This window comes from Protopterus annectens, chromosome 14.part0 (assembly GCF_019279795.1).
Source record: "Protopterus annectens isolate FY-2018-M chromosome 14.part0, PAN1.0, whole genome shotgun sequence".
NCBI classification, from domain to species: Eukaryota; Metazoa; Chordata; order Ceratodontiformes; family Protopteridae; genus Protopterus; species Protopterus annectens.
In genome coordinates, this window is record NC_056748.1 from 544,041,180 (window position 1) to 544,059,248 (window position 18,069).

At 37.5% G+C, this 18,069-nt stretch overlaps 1 protein-coding gene across 2 annotated transcripts in view; it reads left to right on the forward strand.

Annotated features, from left to right (window-relative positions):
- PTS (6-pyruvoyltetrahydropterin synthase) overlaps positions 1–18,069 on the forward strand; it is a 364,058-nt gene that overhangs the window by 79,402 nt on the left and 266,587 nt on the right. For both annotated transcript variants that reach the window (XM_044056291.1, XM_044056292.1), the window contains exon 2: positions 17,457–17,584. In XM_044056291.1, the coding sequence (XP_043912226.1) occupies positions 17,505–17,584 (80 nt within the window). In that variant the 5' untranslated portion in view covers positions 17,457–17,504. The remainder of the gene's footprint in view (positions 1–17,456; positions 17,585–18,069) is intronic.

The window sequence follows — 18,069 nt, forward strand, 5'->3', positions numbered from 1 at the left end:
TGGGAGTTGCAAGGGCATAGCCAGCATGTTTTTAGGTGCACTTTTAGTAAAGTTTTGAAGTGGGTGCATGATGGTATGGAGGTAATTGTAGGTGGGAGGGAGTTCCTGGGTGCATGATGGTATGGAGGTATTTGTGGGTGGGAGGGATTTTTATATTTTTTATACAAGTCTACACACAGACATCTATTTTCACTTTAATGATTCTTTACATTACATGATAGCAGGTACTATTTTTATTTACTCTAACTTAATGTTTTTGTGTATGAGATATTTGCGAGTGTTTTTTCAAAGATGAGATACATCGTTCCGATGATTAAAAGTTGTGTCTCCATCGGGTTTAAATAAATAAATATATTTACTGGACAGAGAGGGATTAGGCACGGTGTAGGATTAGGATTGATTTTTCATGTTTTAATGTATTTATGATTGTTTTTATAAATTCATGATTTTATATACACATATTCTTGATTCCTGTCAGCTTAATGTAGTAATGGTTAGGATGTGTTGATACACTCCGTACGAGTGATCGGACTTCAGCTGTTCTAAGTCAGTGTTGGACTATGATTATTATATGCTTCTAGACACAGTTGTAGTTTAGAGCTTTTTGAAGGTTTTTTCAGTTGGTTAATACCCCTTTCGATGGTTTAGAACATGTTTAATTAAAACTGTTTGCATAGGATTTTTTATGCAGCAACTAGTTATGTACAAACTTTTAAAGCACAAACTTTTTAAGCCAAATCTTAATATAGATTTGCTGAAGTAGAATTTATAGCGCCACAATACGTGGAATCCAAGCCTGCCGTTGTTGTCATGGTTTTTAATAGCCTTAGATTGTTTTATTTAAGCCATTGGTTCATAGGCTGATTGATTGATTATGTTTAATTAAAGAGTATTTACTGAATATATATATATATATATATATATATATAAGCACTGTATGTTAGACTGTTTGTGTTAAGGATCTGAAGAAGCGTGTCTGTTACACGTGAAAGCGCTTGTCCGAATAAATACATCTTTCTATTATCCATTTATTGTGGTGGTCGGACTCCAGTTTGTTACCTCATTTCAGTTCCATAATATGGCTATGGTGCAAGGGAATAGTGCTTCACTAGCAGAGTTATTGGCTTTAGTGATCTGCAAGTGATTTTTGTTGCTGGATCTTAGTGGTCTGGTGGTGCGATAGGGTTGGAGTAGATTCTGGAGGGATGGGACATTTAGTGGATGGTTTACTAGTTTGTGGGCGAGTGAGAGTTGATACCATTGAAGGAGGTGAGGGAGTTCAAGCCAGCCCAGTTCAGCAAGTGAGAGACAGTGGTGACTATGGTAGGATGCCCCTGTGGCGAATTTGACGATTTTGTTGTAGCAGGTCTCTAGCTTGTTTAGATCGCATTGCCTTAGGTTGGTATATATTAGAGAGGCATAAAGTAGGGTGGAGATAAGGTGGGAATTTGCTATTGAAATCTTTTCTGCTTTGGTGAGAAGTTGCTTATTTCTGTATAACGCTCCTAGTTTTTTGTGGACTTTGTATGGTCATGGATATGTGAATGTCAAATTTTAGTTTATTGACTATTTCCACTCCTAGCAATTTGGTGTGTTCAGTTGGGTATATAGTGGTGTTGTCTTTTGCTGTGATGTTAAAGTGAGAGTTGTTTTGAGTATGTTTGGTGGGTTGGAAGATGAGTAGTTTAGTTTTGTTTGGGTTGAGTATTAATTGGGCATCGGATGACCAAGTTTCAACAGAGGAAAATGCTTCTTGTGTGACTTTTTGCAGTTTGGGTAGGGACTGGGCTGAGCAGATGATCAAAAATCAAGGAGCACTTGTTGCTTCTTCAAAGAGGGCCTTATAGGGTTAAAATAGTAGATAGTGCCTGCATCTGAATTTAGTTTCTTTCTCAGTTCATCTAGACATTTTTGATGTCTATGTCCTAAACAAAAATCATTTTTTTTAAAATTCTGTGTTAGTCAATGCTCTAAAATCTGTCATAAAATATACACTGTAATTTGCCACGGCAAGCAAACTCCTGACATCCTTGACATTGTATGGAGATGTTTTGTTGTCATATAAAGCTTTGATCACGCTGGAGTCAGTGGGCATATCTCTTGTAGAGAATTTAAACCGATATGACTCAAATTCACATTTAATAAGTATTGGCACACATTCTTTCAGCCTCTCAAGTAGCCGTTGTTAGACTTTACCATGGTCTCTTCTGTTCCTGCTGAAACTGTTGCAGTATCACAGATGTTTTTATCACCTGATAGGCTCTTTACCTAAAGTACCATTTCTATTTAATTTTCTGTTAAAATGACTCATTTTTATATGGGCCTTCTCAACTAGTTACAATCACTCATGAGCTTAAACAACTTACTCCAGAAGGGGAAGCATGGTTCTTGGCCATATCCTGTATGTACTTCAAGTTTATGTCCATCTTTTTGTAACACTTCACGGACAGTAGTACTTCTTAGTGGCTGGCATAACAATAATCTTCCTATCAGGGATCGTTATACAATTTAAGGGTCTGGTTTATAGTCCGCTGCCATTGTCTCTTTATCTGTCTTCCTTATTACTGGTTTCTTCATGGTTGAGAATTTAGTTTGATTTGTTTGGTAGTTAACATATCCTGTAACTAAAATAGTGCAAGCAATATAAAGATATTGGAAAGCGGCTACAGGTTATCAGTAGGCATATCTATTACAGAAGAAACATTGGCAAATGAAGGCATGAGCATGTCTGCCCTAAAATAGTTCATGTAAAAAGTAGCACTGGTGGTCCCGCCAAAGGTAACGTTTACTTTTCATTTGTATGACATTGTGACACTTTCTGTGCTGTGCAAAGGCAGACAACGTGGTTTTCCAAGCCTGAAGTGTCGCCAGCAGTAATTAGAGTGCAGCATTAATGAGGCGTGTGAGGCATGCCTGTTAATTTCCCATGTCTAGTCTGTAAAACATTTAGATTACATTAGTGTTTTTCTATGAGACGACCAAGACCCAAGGCACTGTTTGGTGGGATGGTGTCTAGAAAAGAAGCACCATTCCTGAGTCAATAAGTCATGGATTGCTGAGTATTACTTCCATTCCTCCAGTAACTCTCCAAATACCAGACAGTTCATGTAGCAACCTGACAGCTATGGTAAACTGTTGTGGGACCAGAATTTTCAATAAGTATATATTGTGCTGATTTGTTGAAATCCTTTAAAAAGTGGGATATATTCATGCCCCCCTCCCAGAAAAATCTTTAACTGATGATAACTGAGAGACATGAATATTACTTTTTCACTTAAATTCAAAAACAAAAATGGATAATATAAGTGAAAATTGTATTATCATAAAGGTGTCCCAGTATGTGTCTTTCTTTTGCCATTCAATGGTTAGGTAATACAAGGTATTGCAGAGATTGTTTCTCTGATGCCCCACAATCTTTAAACAATGTTTTGCTGTAAAATGAGACATACAACCCCCCCCCCCCAACACACACACACATATATAACCAGAGTTTAAATATGTTAACTTTTCAAGGGGTAGGTAAGACAGAGAGGAAGGCAGCTGAATGATGAATTTGCATATTACTGTACCTAGTACCTGGAAGGCAAAATATACAGAAGAAAATTCTACTCTTGGGAACATTGATTGTTTTAGAGGCTGCTAATTAATATGTTTATTAAACTGCCCTTTGTGATCAGAAACCTTCACCAAATAACTCATACCACAAAAAATGTAAACAATCCATTACATGGAAGGAAGGCTTCCTTAAACTAGGTGCTCGCAAAAAGAAATTGCATCTTTTACTCAGAATAAGATTCTTCTTTTCTAATATGTTACAGCTTACTGCATTTAGAGTGGTTTATTGTTTGTGGTTTATAGCTTGCTCTGTGTAACTGCAATAATATCTACACTAAGCAGCTTAGTTCTCACTTCTGAAAGGCTGATTAGCCCACTGACAAATGTCTAGTTAACAGAGTGATCTATATTAACTACCTGTGCCTTAGCTAAAAATATTCAAGTGAAATGCAAGCTGTGAGGAATATAAATGTAAAAGCACTTCAAGGCATTGTCAGCTGTTGCAAAATGAAAATATGGGTGTGCTGGGGGTCATGAATCAGATTCTTATTTTCCCCAAACTAGTAATGGTAAACCCTGTAATAACCAGACATTTACTTTTTAGTTCTGCAGTAAAACAAACATTAGCATTTTCTTTCTGGTAAGTGAAGCTGGTTAAATATGTTAAGTATTCTCTGTAAGTGACAAAAGGTACAATAAAGATAAATATAAGTTTTTGTGAGGATTGTCGACATGTTTAGCTTCCCAATTCTCTATACTGACATAATGGGCAGTCGGGAGATGGCAAAACCAATGTCTCATGGGCAATTTTTTGGCCAGAATATGTTTTAAAGTTATATTATAGGATTGCTGACTATCTCTCTAATTTCCTGTATGTCTTCAGGGAACAAGTAGCTTTTAAAGGCTTGACACATTATCTAAACCATCTTAACAGGAATGGCCATGAAATACCTGGTAATTACATAAGGGTTATGACTAAAGTAAGTGTGTGTGTGTGTGTGTGTGTGTGTGTGTGTGTGTGTGTGTGTGTGTGTGTGTGTGTGTGTATACACACACACACACACACACACACACACACACTGTTAATACAGTGTCAGCTAAAGATGATAAAGTTATTAATTTTTAAAACCTATTGTATCAAAGGGAAGTAAATACTGTGGGAAGAAATAGTCAGGGAATTGTTATGGCTAGGCTTGTTTAGGCCCTAGGGCTGATATCCTAGTACTAACCTTTTTCTTCTTTCGGCTTTTCCCGGTTAGGCGTCACCACAGCGGATCACCCATCTGCTCATGATTGGCAGTGGAGTTTTACAGTGTCGAGTTGCCAGCCCGGCGCCTAACCTTCCACAGAAGGCACACACACACATGCACTCACACCTAGGGCCAATTTAGAATGTCCAATCCACCTACAGCATGTCTTTGGGATGTGGGAGGAAACCAGAGCACCCAGAGGAAACCCATGCGACCACAGGGAGGACATGCAGACTCTGCACTGAAGGCACCCCAGCCAAGGATCGAACTGGAGAACCTCTTGCTGTGAGGTGGCAATGTTAACCACTGCACCACCATGGCCGCCCTATGACTCTATAAATACTTCCTTGTCTTATGCCCCAAACCTTATATCCTTACAATGTATTGCACTTTCTTATTTTTTTTTTGTAAAGTTTTATTTGATTAATATTAAAGCTATGCATCTGCCTTTCTTGTCTAAGACAAAGCTATACAAAAGTAGTTTGCTTTTGTGGCAGTTTTTGTACAATGCATATCTCCTGTAAGGCGAAGACAAAAAAACAAGCTATTTGCTGTTATTTTCTTATCATGTAGTATCCAAACACCATTGTTTATGTCTAGCTTGTGGTGAAGAAAACACTATCTGTAGACCAGAAATGTGTTTGTATAACTCCGAAATTATAAACATTTTCTCGAAGCACCACTTGACTGACACCTCACTGGATTGAGTGTCTCAGCTGTCCATTATTTGCTTAGGAATGTGTTATTTCATCCATTCCCTTGGGTACATATTCAGACTTTCTTCTAACCGACGTTGCACTTTTCTTGTTCCAGGTAAACCTTTTCCTCCATGGCTTTTTATTTGCAAAATAGTTTTCATTAATGACCATCTTTCTCAGCTGCTGTTTCTCTTCCCAAAAAAATTGATTTCTAGGTAATTTTCTGCATTTGCAGTAGCATCAGGCTCTGCAGTGGTGCAGATAAGCTCTGTAAACATATCTTTCATTAGCTGTGCTAACTCCCACTAGATTTTGTTTGGAAAAGCATAACTGGATGTTAATACAATACTCTTCACCTTCCACCCTCCAGCATCATTTATCTGAAGTTGCTTCTTTATATAAAACAAGGCTTTGGATAAATCAGAGCGAGAGGGAGAGAAAGACCAGTATGGATGATTAGTAACATGCCAATATGATAATGCTACTCTTCTTTCAAAGCTGGTAAAGTAACATTTTTCCTGCTAACTAGCTACATGGTCTTGATAGCTATGTCATGACAGCATTAAAATGTATTGCTGAAATTTAAATAGAGTCATTATTACTGTTCTTCTGAATTGCTGTTACTCAATGTACTTCAAAGGGACAGAAGCATTTTGAATGTGAGACGCCTGCTGATGACTGCAGGGCTGATATGACATTTTGAAACACACTATCTCTTGACTAACACAGCATTGCCCCAGTCTGCAAAGTAGAGGAAACTATTGAGTTATATAGTTTCCTAAACAACAAAAGTCGGCTTCATGGTGCTTTATCAGCAGGAAGTTTAGTTCTTAAGAGTTATACAGAAACACAGAATTTGATGGGATATACCATTTCTATACCAAGCCTATCTACCTCTGTCATCACTTTATCTTATGCACTGCATATCCTTATCAGCTTGTCAGTCCTACCCATGTTGGAATAATTGCATAGCTGTGTCCTCCAGAAGCACACAAGCAAGCACACACACACACACACACACACACACACACACACACACACACACACACACACACACACACACACACACACACTCACACTCACACACTGCTGACTTTTCCCTCATTTGCAAGTCAGGATTTGTCATATATATATATATATATATATATATATATATATATGTATTCCACTACCCCTGCATGAAAAATATATTGTTCCTGTTCCTAAGGAATAAACTCTTTAACGACTATAGCCTGGAAGGTGGGGTGGTGCCTTCTTGGACTTGAATGATTCTTTGGCTAACTATTTGCATGTTTAGGTCATATATATCTGCTTTGCTCACAGTACGTAGATATTCAGCCTTCTTGTGACATCTCAATAAGTCATGCAGACTTTCAGTTGCTGTGCTCTGCTGGATTTCCATTTTGTATGAGCTGTTCCAGAACTGGTGTCTTCTCATATCTTCATGGGATATTTCTTTTAGGAGTCGCTGTCTGCCTTCACAAAAAAATAATGATACCCTCCATTTTAGTGATATTTCCCTTCCCATTGTATCTTCCTGCCTGCGCCATCTTCTCTTTGCATGTTGTTTGTTTACTGTTAATGATGTATACAAGGTTACCCGGCAGAGGCCTGAATTATTTTTTGTGTGCTCGTGTAACTACTTGTGTGCATCTGTCATTTCTGTTTCCTGTTAACTCAGTTAATATCCTAGCTCCCTTTTTGTTGCTGCTATTAATGCGTTTTTTTTCTCCGTGGCTCTGAAGATATTTTACTTCATAAATATTTACATTCATTTTAGCTGCTATGTTCATAACCATTCATAAATCTTTTACAAGATTTTGCATCATATCTGTACATTTCCACATGGTTATGCCATCTGCAGCAAAGCATGTTTTTTTGCTTAATGAATTTTACTGCAATGATATTACAGTGAACTAATCCCAGAAATGAACCCCCGAATCACAAAGCTAGCTACCAGACTTTTGGTTTTACAGCTGACCTTATTCTTTTTCAATACATTTGTTTTGTTGTTTAATAAAGTTCTTAAACACTGCCCCCTCAGACATTCTTTTCAGAAGGCTCACTTTTGTAAATAATATTTGTAATCTTAACTATAATTAAGAGTTACAGTTACCTGTTAATGCCAAAAATATTTTCAATTCAGCGATAACTGAGCAGGTAAGAAAATTGTGATACTCCAGAGACTGAATGGTAAACTGATAAGTAAACCAAAATAAACCTGATTAAGGAAGTTAAAGATTAATTAACCAGAGTGAGTTGCCCCCAGCAGTATAGCACAGATGCATATAATTGTGCAGAAATTAATAAATTAAGCCAAGATACCATTTGCACTAGTTAAGGCCTATGTAGTGTTATAAATTTCACATGTAGTTTGTGCAGAATCAAAGCCATTGTTAGACAAAGATAATACTTCCTCATCCAGGGACTTGTGAATGGAAGCTAAAGTGAAATCAGAACAGTTATTTTTCTGTGTTGTAAAGCTTGAAAATGCAAGAAGAGGATAGTTTCACATACTAGAGGGGTGCATTATGGTGTAGGCAAGAATGGACCGCAAAACAAATCCCAACATCAACAGTCATGTAATGTCTGAAGTCATCTAATCCATTTCTTCCTCAACAACGGTAGGCATGTTGGTAAGAACACAGCTTCAGCAAGAATATGTTTAGTCTTCTAATTCCTCCCGCATGATTCTTTTAGTCCAATGTAGTTTTGTTAGCTTTTCAGTGTATCTTCCAGGATATACATCCATTCCCTCAACAAGAGAAGCAAGGACAAGTGGTTCTTTTACCATTGATCTTAACCAGTCATAGTAATACACACCAACTATCACAATGTGATAGGATACATCCAAGAAACAAAAAACAATATGATATACATGTAGCTGAGGGTGAAGTCTGAAATGTAAAAGGGGGGGGGCAGGAAAAACAGGATTCTGTACAGATTAGTAGCTATGGAGCTGTGAAAAATTTCTGCAGCTGGATCGATAAGCTGAAATGAGAAGACTCAAGATGCTGCTGTCCACCTAGGACCTAATGATTTAATCTGTGACAATAACAGGACATTACAAGGATGCATCAGAATGGTAGGTTGTCTTACAGAGATACATGACGACATTCTTCACTAGGGTGTGTGACTTGTAAGCACTGCATTGCTGAGAAGTATAGCTACATCTTAAATATGGAATTGAAAAACTGATGCAAAATGTTCAGCTGTGCTGCATCTATTGATAATAAATACTGAAATGCAAATCTTTGCCAGTAAACTAGCCTGAAGCATTAAGGATGAAACCTGAGCTCATTAGAGGATGGATAACTGCTTCTTTTCCAAATATTCCCCATCTTTGGACAAATTCCTGCTTTCTGTAATGTAAAACACGTCCCTCACTGTCTTCCAGTCTAACTAAATGAATGGTTAGGAAACCACAAATTTATCCTGACCTAACTCACTCTGTCCCTTACAGATGTGGGGGGGGGGGGATTAGCTAGATGCACCAGTCGAATTGCAGTGGCTAGGCTTAAAAAGACTTATCTATTGCTTAGTAACAAGCTATTAACCTGAGACTACTATGTTAATTCTAGTGGAAGTTGATTTCCACCCCTACTTCTGAGCCTAATGCAAAGAGATTTCCACCCCTACTTCTGAGCCTAATGCAAAGAATTAGAAGTCAAGTCTGACTTTACAAATATACTCATGCTTTAGGTCAAGAAAAGGTACACAAAGGTGACATTGCTAACAGTGTTACCTCCAGACATCAGAAAGGAAATTCACTAGCGACATACACTAGAAGTATAATTCATAAGATGAGGAGCTGAAAGCACATCTGCAAGTGGTTAAGGCTTTCTCAGATGAAATAAGAATGTCATTTAATCTTGATAAATATGCAGAAACAATGTTTAAAGCAGGAATGTTGCAGTACCAAGAAAAAAACAATATGGGACAGGAATGTGATATAAAGGAACTTGAGCAGGTGGGAGTGTATCAATATTTGGGAATTGATGAAGGATCAGCAATAAACCATGAACAATTCCAAATAAAACTCAGTGGAATACTTCAGAAGACTAAAACTAATATTGAAAGCAGCCTTGACATCTAGGAATAGAAGTCCAAGTTGTAAACCGATTTACTCTTCCTATTCTAGCTTACAGTTTTGGTATGATTGGCTGGCTCCAAAAGGTATGGGATAAGTTGAACAATAAAAACAAGAAAAATGCTTCACATGTATCAAATTATATATACAAATCAGCGTATACCAAGGTTATGTATTCGTCACTATGAAAGAGGTATGAGCCGCCTCCAAATTGATTACATGTGTAGATCTGCAATTATGGGACTGCATACATATCTGCTGACCTCATCAGATCCAAACATCATGAAAGTTTTAAAACATAAGGAGATGATGTCTAAGATGACCTCTGTGCATAGTGTAGCAAAAGCATTCCAGTGTCAAGTGGGAATAAAAAACAAACTAGACGTAGACAAAAATCAGACAGAACTGAATGTGCCAAAAAAAAAAACATAGAAATAATATCAGGAGAAGAATTAAATGAGAAGGACAGAAATGTGAGAAAACCATAAATATAGTGGCAAGTATAGAGATCTCTTGGAACAACCTTGTGTTGATCAGGATTTGATTTAGGAATGGTTAAGGAGAGGTGAGTTGAAACCAAAAGATGAAAGTTTAATAATGGCAGCCCAGGATAGTGGGCTACATACACATTGGTTTATAAAGTCCACTGAACATATGGAAGAAACAAAGGATCGTAGGCTTTGTAAAAATAATAATTGGAAACAGTCACATATCTTCCTGCTGAGTAAGATACACTCATGGCAGAGGGCCTGTTTATTGACAGGTAGTGACAGGCACATTAATGCGGCAAGTCCATTGCACTGGGGATTTTGCAAACAGTAAAATACAGAAGTAGCTGAGAAGCATTGGAAATCTGAACCACAAAGAATTACAGAGAATGATGAATGGGATCACCCATTACCAACAGTTCAAAAATAGATGTGAGACAACCAGATGTAGTAATCCATGAAAAAAGTCGAAAGTAGCACTGATCATTGAAACTGCTACACCCACTGACTACAACAGTGTCTTATATACAGAGAGACCCAAAGTCATAAAATACCAGAATTTGCAGGCAGAAATGAGAGCAATGGAGAAGAAAGATACCCAGACAGTTCCATTCGTAGTAGGAGCAATGGGTCTTATAAAAACAGAATCTGCAGTCATATTTACATATGCTGACAATACATGAAACTCCATATGAGTTGCAGGAGGAGTCTTTTCTGGGCACATTGCAGCTCCTGTTAAGAATACTTCTGGCTAACATCAAAGATTGAAACAATACTAATTTCATGAACTTTCATTATACCCAGATTTAGGAATGAAGTCCATTCCTGTCACACTTTTAGAAACCCAAAAGACTTGGAGAAGTTACAAGGATGGAAGACAGGGTGCATAATGCAATTTTCTGGATAAAGCATAGAACCTGTTTAATATAATTTCTGGACTTAAGCACATATGCCCTAAACGGGTGCCAGACATAAATAGTAATCAGCAGACTGTTGTATAATCTGATTCCTTTTTTTGCCGTTTAAATTTTTAGTATCTTGGGGATTTTTCCTTACCTTGAGATAAAGCAGTCTCAGAGTTAGCATATGCATACATGGTTACCCTTCATAATGTCGAATGCCCATAATGTCATCTCCCTGAACATTGAGACAACAATGTTGAAACTTCATAACAGTGAAATCCCGGAACAGCAAATCTCGCCTCCGTGAAAGCAACCACTTGGCCACCTTTGTCCTTTTCTCCACTGTAGTGTGAACTCAGAGTTGGAATATTTAAGTAGGGGGGTATGGAGTTGAAGCCCCCATTTAGATGGGTTTAATATGTTTAGGTTGTTGTTTTTGTTATTGGTGGCCAAGTGGTTGCTTTCCTGGAGGTGAGATTCGCTGTTCTGGGATTTCGCTGTTATGAAGTTTTGACGTTGTAGTCTCGATGTTCAGGGAGATGACATTATAGGCAATCAATGTTATAAAGGGTAACTGCATATATACATATATATGGTTATGGTTCATTTGATCTAAAGCACATTTGGTCAAACAATGAGTAATATCTGCACTATTATCTCTGGTATACCTTTCAAATGCATGCTTGCATTTCCTAATCTATTACGAAGCCCATGGAAAATGGGGACCCTGGAGAAAATAGATTTGATGGATGTGGAACAAAATGCTACTATGAAGAGAAGTTTAAACAATGCTAAATAAAACGTATTACCTGTAAGTGGTGGTTTGCACACATTCTAATAGTAAATGAAAAGCAAAATTAGTGCGAATGGCACTTCATTTAAATAAACACTTCTGCACTAATAAAACATAGCTACATACTTTAGTTGTCATACTTTATTTTATCTGCTAACAAAATATGTTAAAGTTAATATACAAAAATAAAAAAATAATGTTTAAAGTCATCACAATATTTATATAAAAGAATGCTTTCCGTGCGGGAGATTTTATGACCCAATAGCCATTCGGCATTCAGGACCTGTAATACTGGGCATGTGTTACACTACAGCAAGACCTACCTGAAATCCAAGCAAGTAAATTTTGTAGACAAGTTAAGCAGTGTTAGGCAGTATCAGACTGTTTCCAGACCTGATCAAGTACATGTTGTTGTTATACCACCTAGAAGTGATAATTTTCTTTTAAAAAAATCAGCTATCCTTACAGATGGTTTCTAAATTATTTTTGACATAAAATAGTTCTGTCACCCCTACTTATTAATTTTCCGTTGTATGGTTTAAAGCAGTCTGTAACTTCTTACTTTCTCATGTCAATATTCAAAATAAGAAGGGAGGATGACAGCTTTGAGGCATAGAGGATAAAGACCTGAGTTCAGTACAGGCAGCCAGAGTTCATTCAGACAACAGCATCCCAAATATGGAAAATGTACAGGCATGCAGAGTGGGCACCCCTGAGGAAGGGCCTATAGAGGAATTCTGGAATAATGACAACATTTAAGCAGTGTAACAGCTGAGAAAGATCCTGATTTGAAATGCATTTGAAGACTTTGCATGAGTTTAGCCCTTTATGCAGGTAGGATTGTGTCTCTATGGGCTGTCACTATCATTTAATGTCTTGATATTTGGGGACTTCAGAGTACAGTGGAGCAGAACTGCATGAAACAGGGAATGAGGGACCTAACTGGAAAGGGGTTAGGCTACATTGGGCATAGCTAACTTTAAACATGGATATAGTAGTACATGAAGGTCACAGTCCACTGCACATTCAAGCTGGAGTGATACAGATTAAAACCTGGCAACTTGAATTCAAACCACAAGTATTTTATGTAGAATAATACTTTGCACAGTTGGTCCAATAATTGGTTCCACCTACCACACCCTGAAAACAATGATAAAACATGCCAACACATCCTGCATATGTCATTAACTGCCCCCACCCATTCCCTTGCTGGTTAGCTTCTCTAACAAATCCATCCACAACCCAGTTTTCCCATTTTTGCACATGGGGTCGGGATGTCACTTCAACAGCGACAATCATCCAGATCCAAATACAAACAGTAAATTATGAACATTTTTATTTTTACTAAAACTGTCTACATCAATATTTGCTATACCTTTACCTATTTGAATCTTTGTATGCTGACCTGCTGGACTAGCATTTACTTACATACTGGACTGATTTTGTCCTTACATGTAATGTGTCTAACTGACATTCATTTGCAGTCTAATACAGTTGGAGTCCTAAGGGGGGATCCAGCTTCAGGCCATCGCCCAATACAATTTACTGACCTGACCATCTAGTACTGGCCTTTATAATCCTAGGAAGTGGGATCTTCCCAGTGAACTCTCTGGGCATCTTTGTCTGTTGTCTAAAACAAGCAATAGTCCTTGAGGCTAGGATTCCCTATAGTATTTTGTCCAGCTACCCCATTTTGGGTAGCGCTTGATACATCAGACTGTGACATTGAAGTCTCCTTTCCTCTCCATTCCACCCCAAACTAATTATCTAATTTCACGAACCTCAAGCTGAGGTTTTGTACAAGTATAGGGTTCTGGTTGTCCACTCTGTATATGTAGGCCAGGCAAACCTAGTTTGTTAACATGACTTCTCATGACAAACTCAAAAAACAGGTAGAGCTGCAAAATTATTTGGTTCAGCTAGTGCAGTATATATTAAAATTCTAATGAAAATTCAGGTAACTTCAGATGACACTGTTGAATTTATTGTCTTCTCTACCAAGTGGCCAAGTATTTAGTGGATAAGGTGACAAACTCTCAGATAAAGCCAGGTGAGGTATAACTCAACAATTCCTGATGCACATAGAAAGTCATTGCTGACACTTTTCCTATTATAGTGCCTAATGTGATTTTTTTTTCTCTGTCCCTCTTTTCCCTATATATCGGGTAGAGGGGGTTCGCCTCTGCAGAAAACATCATTTTGGGTTTTCATCTGGATGGGGTTAGGACTGGTGCTTTTTGTCTAGTTGTTACTTCATCTAGATTTTGCTCTAATCTTTTTGGAGCCAAGTTTAATAACAGTGTTATAAAGTGTCTACAAATATCCATCTGCAACATGGACTCAGATACCACCAAATAGCTTTGTGTTTTTTTTTTAAACAAGTGAAGAAACTACCGAGGCAACACCACAGTAGTGAAGGAGACTTTAATAGCAAATAAAAAAAAAAATAAAATCAGTGTACTATGCTGACTCTTTCACGTTCATCGAACACTTCATCAGACATAGCAGAAATTGCTGTGGTTCACATTTAAATACAATATGATCTTCCTATCAACTCAATAGTCACCAATCATTGAGTTCCATCACGCATGTGAACATGAAAGCACTAACACAGTATACTGTTTTTACTTTGTTTGTTGATTTTTATTTGTTATTAAAGTCTCCTTTGCTACTGTGGGGTTGCCTCGATAGTTTCTTTACTTGTGGACTTGTTTTTGTCATTGAGGCACTTTGTCCTGTGACTGTTTTTCGTTACATCAATTTGTGTGTTTTTTTTTAAACGACCTTAAACTAAGGTAAGTGAATAGTTCAGTGTGTGATCTTGCCACAAAGTAGTCTAAATAAGTAATTACTAACATCTGGAAATCAAAATTTCAGCATACTGCATTAAACCAAATATTGGAAGAGACACCATGTGATTTAAGATTTAGGTTTAGACCTGATGTGCTATGGAATAAAGCAGTTAAAACTAACCTCTACCATTCACTAATCAATGATTTAGTGAAATGGTTTAACTCTTCACTCAAATCCATGCTTTCTCAGTCCAGTTTAATCAGGAATGGACAAGTACCTACCTCACCTTATCCAGTTAAATCATGTGCCCATTAATATTAATCTTTTTCCATTTCTATTGCAGTCTTACAAATGCCTTAAGCAGAGCCAAGTAGATGTTATCATTGCCAATAATCTGATCTAACACTGCTGCTACACTGGTCTAATAATTCAGGAAGGTTAGTTAACAATTCCATCTGTGACCCCCGACTGGGAGCTCACCCATGTGACCATCTAAGCTGTTTTTTTTTTCCTCAGGTACATAACCGAGAGTAGCTTTGACTCTAAACAGAATGTCAGCAACTGAAATATATGTTTATCGACATACCTGCTCATTGTGTCCACTTTATGTGACTCCACTACAAGTACCTGAGTGTTATGTGGCCAAACAATCCACTTATGCTGTACTAATGAGCTCAGAAAAAGAGCAACACATGTGGTATGTCTACAGCTAGTGGGTTTGAGTTTTATTGGACTAAATGTACCAAAAAATACTTAATAAAGTAAAAGCAGAACGTCACGGGTATTCAGAGGTCCTGTAGATGAAACACTAGTATGTCCTTAAGGGATTGTTTGCATATATCCCATGGGCCTTCACTTTAGGAGGTTTAATGTGTTATACAATGAGATCTTTAGCTTTGTCTGGGTCTTTTTTGTATTTTTCTACATCTGAGACTGTTGGCAAAATGCTATTTACTATCATATAACAAAGCATACCCGCTGTTGGGGCAGGCAAGGTCTGAGGTATGTTGATAACATCATAACTCAGAAAGAGGAGAGAGTGAAAGAGAAGGGCATATGAAGTCATAAAGGGGCAAGTTAGACAAGGGAGGCATGCAAGGCTTTAGTACAGAGAAGGTGTAGGCAGGTAGAAGCAATATTAGACTAGGAATAATTCCAAAGGAATCAGTGAATATACATTGCCTTGGAACTAAAACAAAGAAAAAAATATCTGATGGGGAAGTGGTGGGGGTTTGAGAATCATCAGTGTTCTACATGTGATAAGGTCATGTGATTTAGGGACCTGTGGGGTGTTGATAGGTACAGAGTCTGCGGGAAAGTGAAATTCAGCTGAAGAGGATGACTGCAGAGCTCAAAATCTGTCAGTCAGTTTCATATAGGCAGATGGGGAGATAACAAGACCTGCATAAATGTAATGCAGTGAGACACAATGAGTAAAAGTGAGAGTAGGCAGAGTGTTATAAAGGCAAGAGTAACAATACAGTGAGGTGTGACTACAGAGGAATACCTACAGACTGAAGGTGGGGTAGTGGAGGAAGTAGGCAGAACATCTCATAAGATGCCAGATGCACCAGATGCAGAAGGGTATGGAGAGACTGTCACACATATGACACTGGTGACAGAGGAAGGGGAGGGAAGTAAAGCAGGAAAGGAGGAGGAATTGGACTCGATAGTCAATCCAAGAAGAAAGAACAAAGGGATCAAGCAGGTAGAGCTAGACTTTAAGTAAGATTCATGAAGGACAAGCATGTGGAGGAAAGGACAGAGACTGACAAGTGTTGCAAATAGGAGAAAAATTGTAGTAGTGGGTAGCAGGGGTAGCAAAGACGTGTCTTGAAGAGCCCTTCCTAGGCTAATTCCAGCAGAGGAATTCAATTGAAGAGAGCTATCCTTTATATACTTACACAGACATCTAGCTAACATAAAATAACACACTTGTTTCATCTACCAAATGAAATATAACTAGTGCCAAAGCTTTTAACCTTCTGGGTTACTAATATGAAAATCATAAAACATCTTGTATAGTAACTGATGCAAACAATAACCAATGAGAGGGGACCATGATGAAACTGTTGAACCTGTATAGATGCCGGAAACAACATAAGTAAACTTTCACTAAATAGCTAAAAGCCATTTTATTCTTGCAACTTAACCATAATACTAAATGCATAAATAAAAACATTATAATAATTAATTCATATTTAATTCATTGTTATACCATGCAGCTATGAAGTTTCATTAGTAAATGTCAACCAAGCTTGTGACAGCTGTCCTGTCTAATAACTATTCAGACAGAACTTGTGTTTTGCTCCACTGAGGATTGAGGTGCACATTTTTCTGTGAAATACTAAAGTTTTGTTCTGTGGTTAAAAGTTTCCTCTGCTTCTTGTCCTTGAATCTAGATTGATCAACGTGCATTGCATTTCAAACTGCAATAGTTTTTTGTCTCTTTGTATGACTTCTGAATGTAGAATAGCACTTACTATGGACCAGGAAATATGGCAGTTTTTCAGCACTAAACACACACACACACACACACACACAAATAAATAAATGTTTGTGTGTTTGGTTGGGGAGCACAATTTATTCCCAATAACATTTTGCTACAAAAGTATAAACTGTTTTCAGATTTGTTTCATCAGTGCAGCTTTTATTTAGGTGTATAGATAATATTCAGAATTTAAATATAAACCACTGCTCTGAAGGATTTGTGGAGTGCCAGCTGATTTCTTGTGTGTGAGCATGCATAATAACTAATTAGTCAGATACAATGGTTTCCATTTGACATCCACAATCATAAGACTATGTTTTCTTGTTTAGTTGTGATGCCCCAAAGCAGTCTTTTTTTTTTTTTTTTTTTTATGGGCTTATTTTGTTTTGAACATAGTATTCAAGGAGGGCAGTGATTTCTAAACTGCTGAACAGTATTCCTGTGATGGATGCAAAAGGACAAAGAAGAAGAATGGCGTACATTACTCGAATCGAGACTTTCTCTGCTTGTCACCGTCTGCACAGGTGAGGCACCCATCTTATTACTAACTGGAAACACATAACAGGGATTTCTTAATCAGTTAATCTCTGGAGCCATTTTGCTACTAGTGTAGCAAGAATTAATATCTGGCTACATAATACTGACCCATTCAGATGACAGTGGTTGTGAGGCACCCAATGTAGGTTCATAACTAAGAGACAGATTGCATCTGTAGTTCATGCACTATAGTATGTGATATGAAAAATGAAGAGAGAGAAATTTGGGATTGGAAATCAGCTGCAAGAATATCAAAAACAGCCAAGTATGAGGTGGCAGATGACATAATGGCTGATAAACAGTAAGTATGAGGTAAGGAAGTGAATCAAGAAACTGAGAGTTAGACTTCACAATATATATTTTTGATTTGTATATTATTTTATTGGTTTAAGTTTCCTGGGCTATACATAGTGCTTTTGCAAGACATTGTTCATTTGTAAAATTGCAATTTTCATTTTGCTTTTTTTTAGAT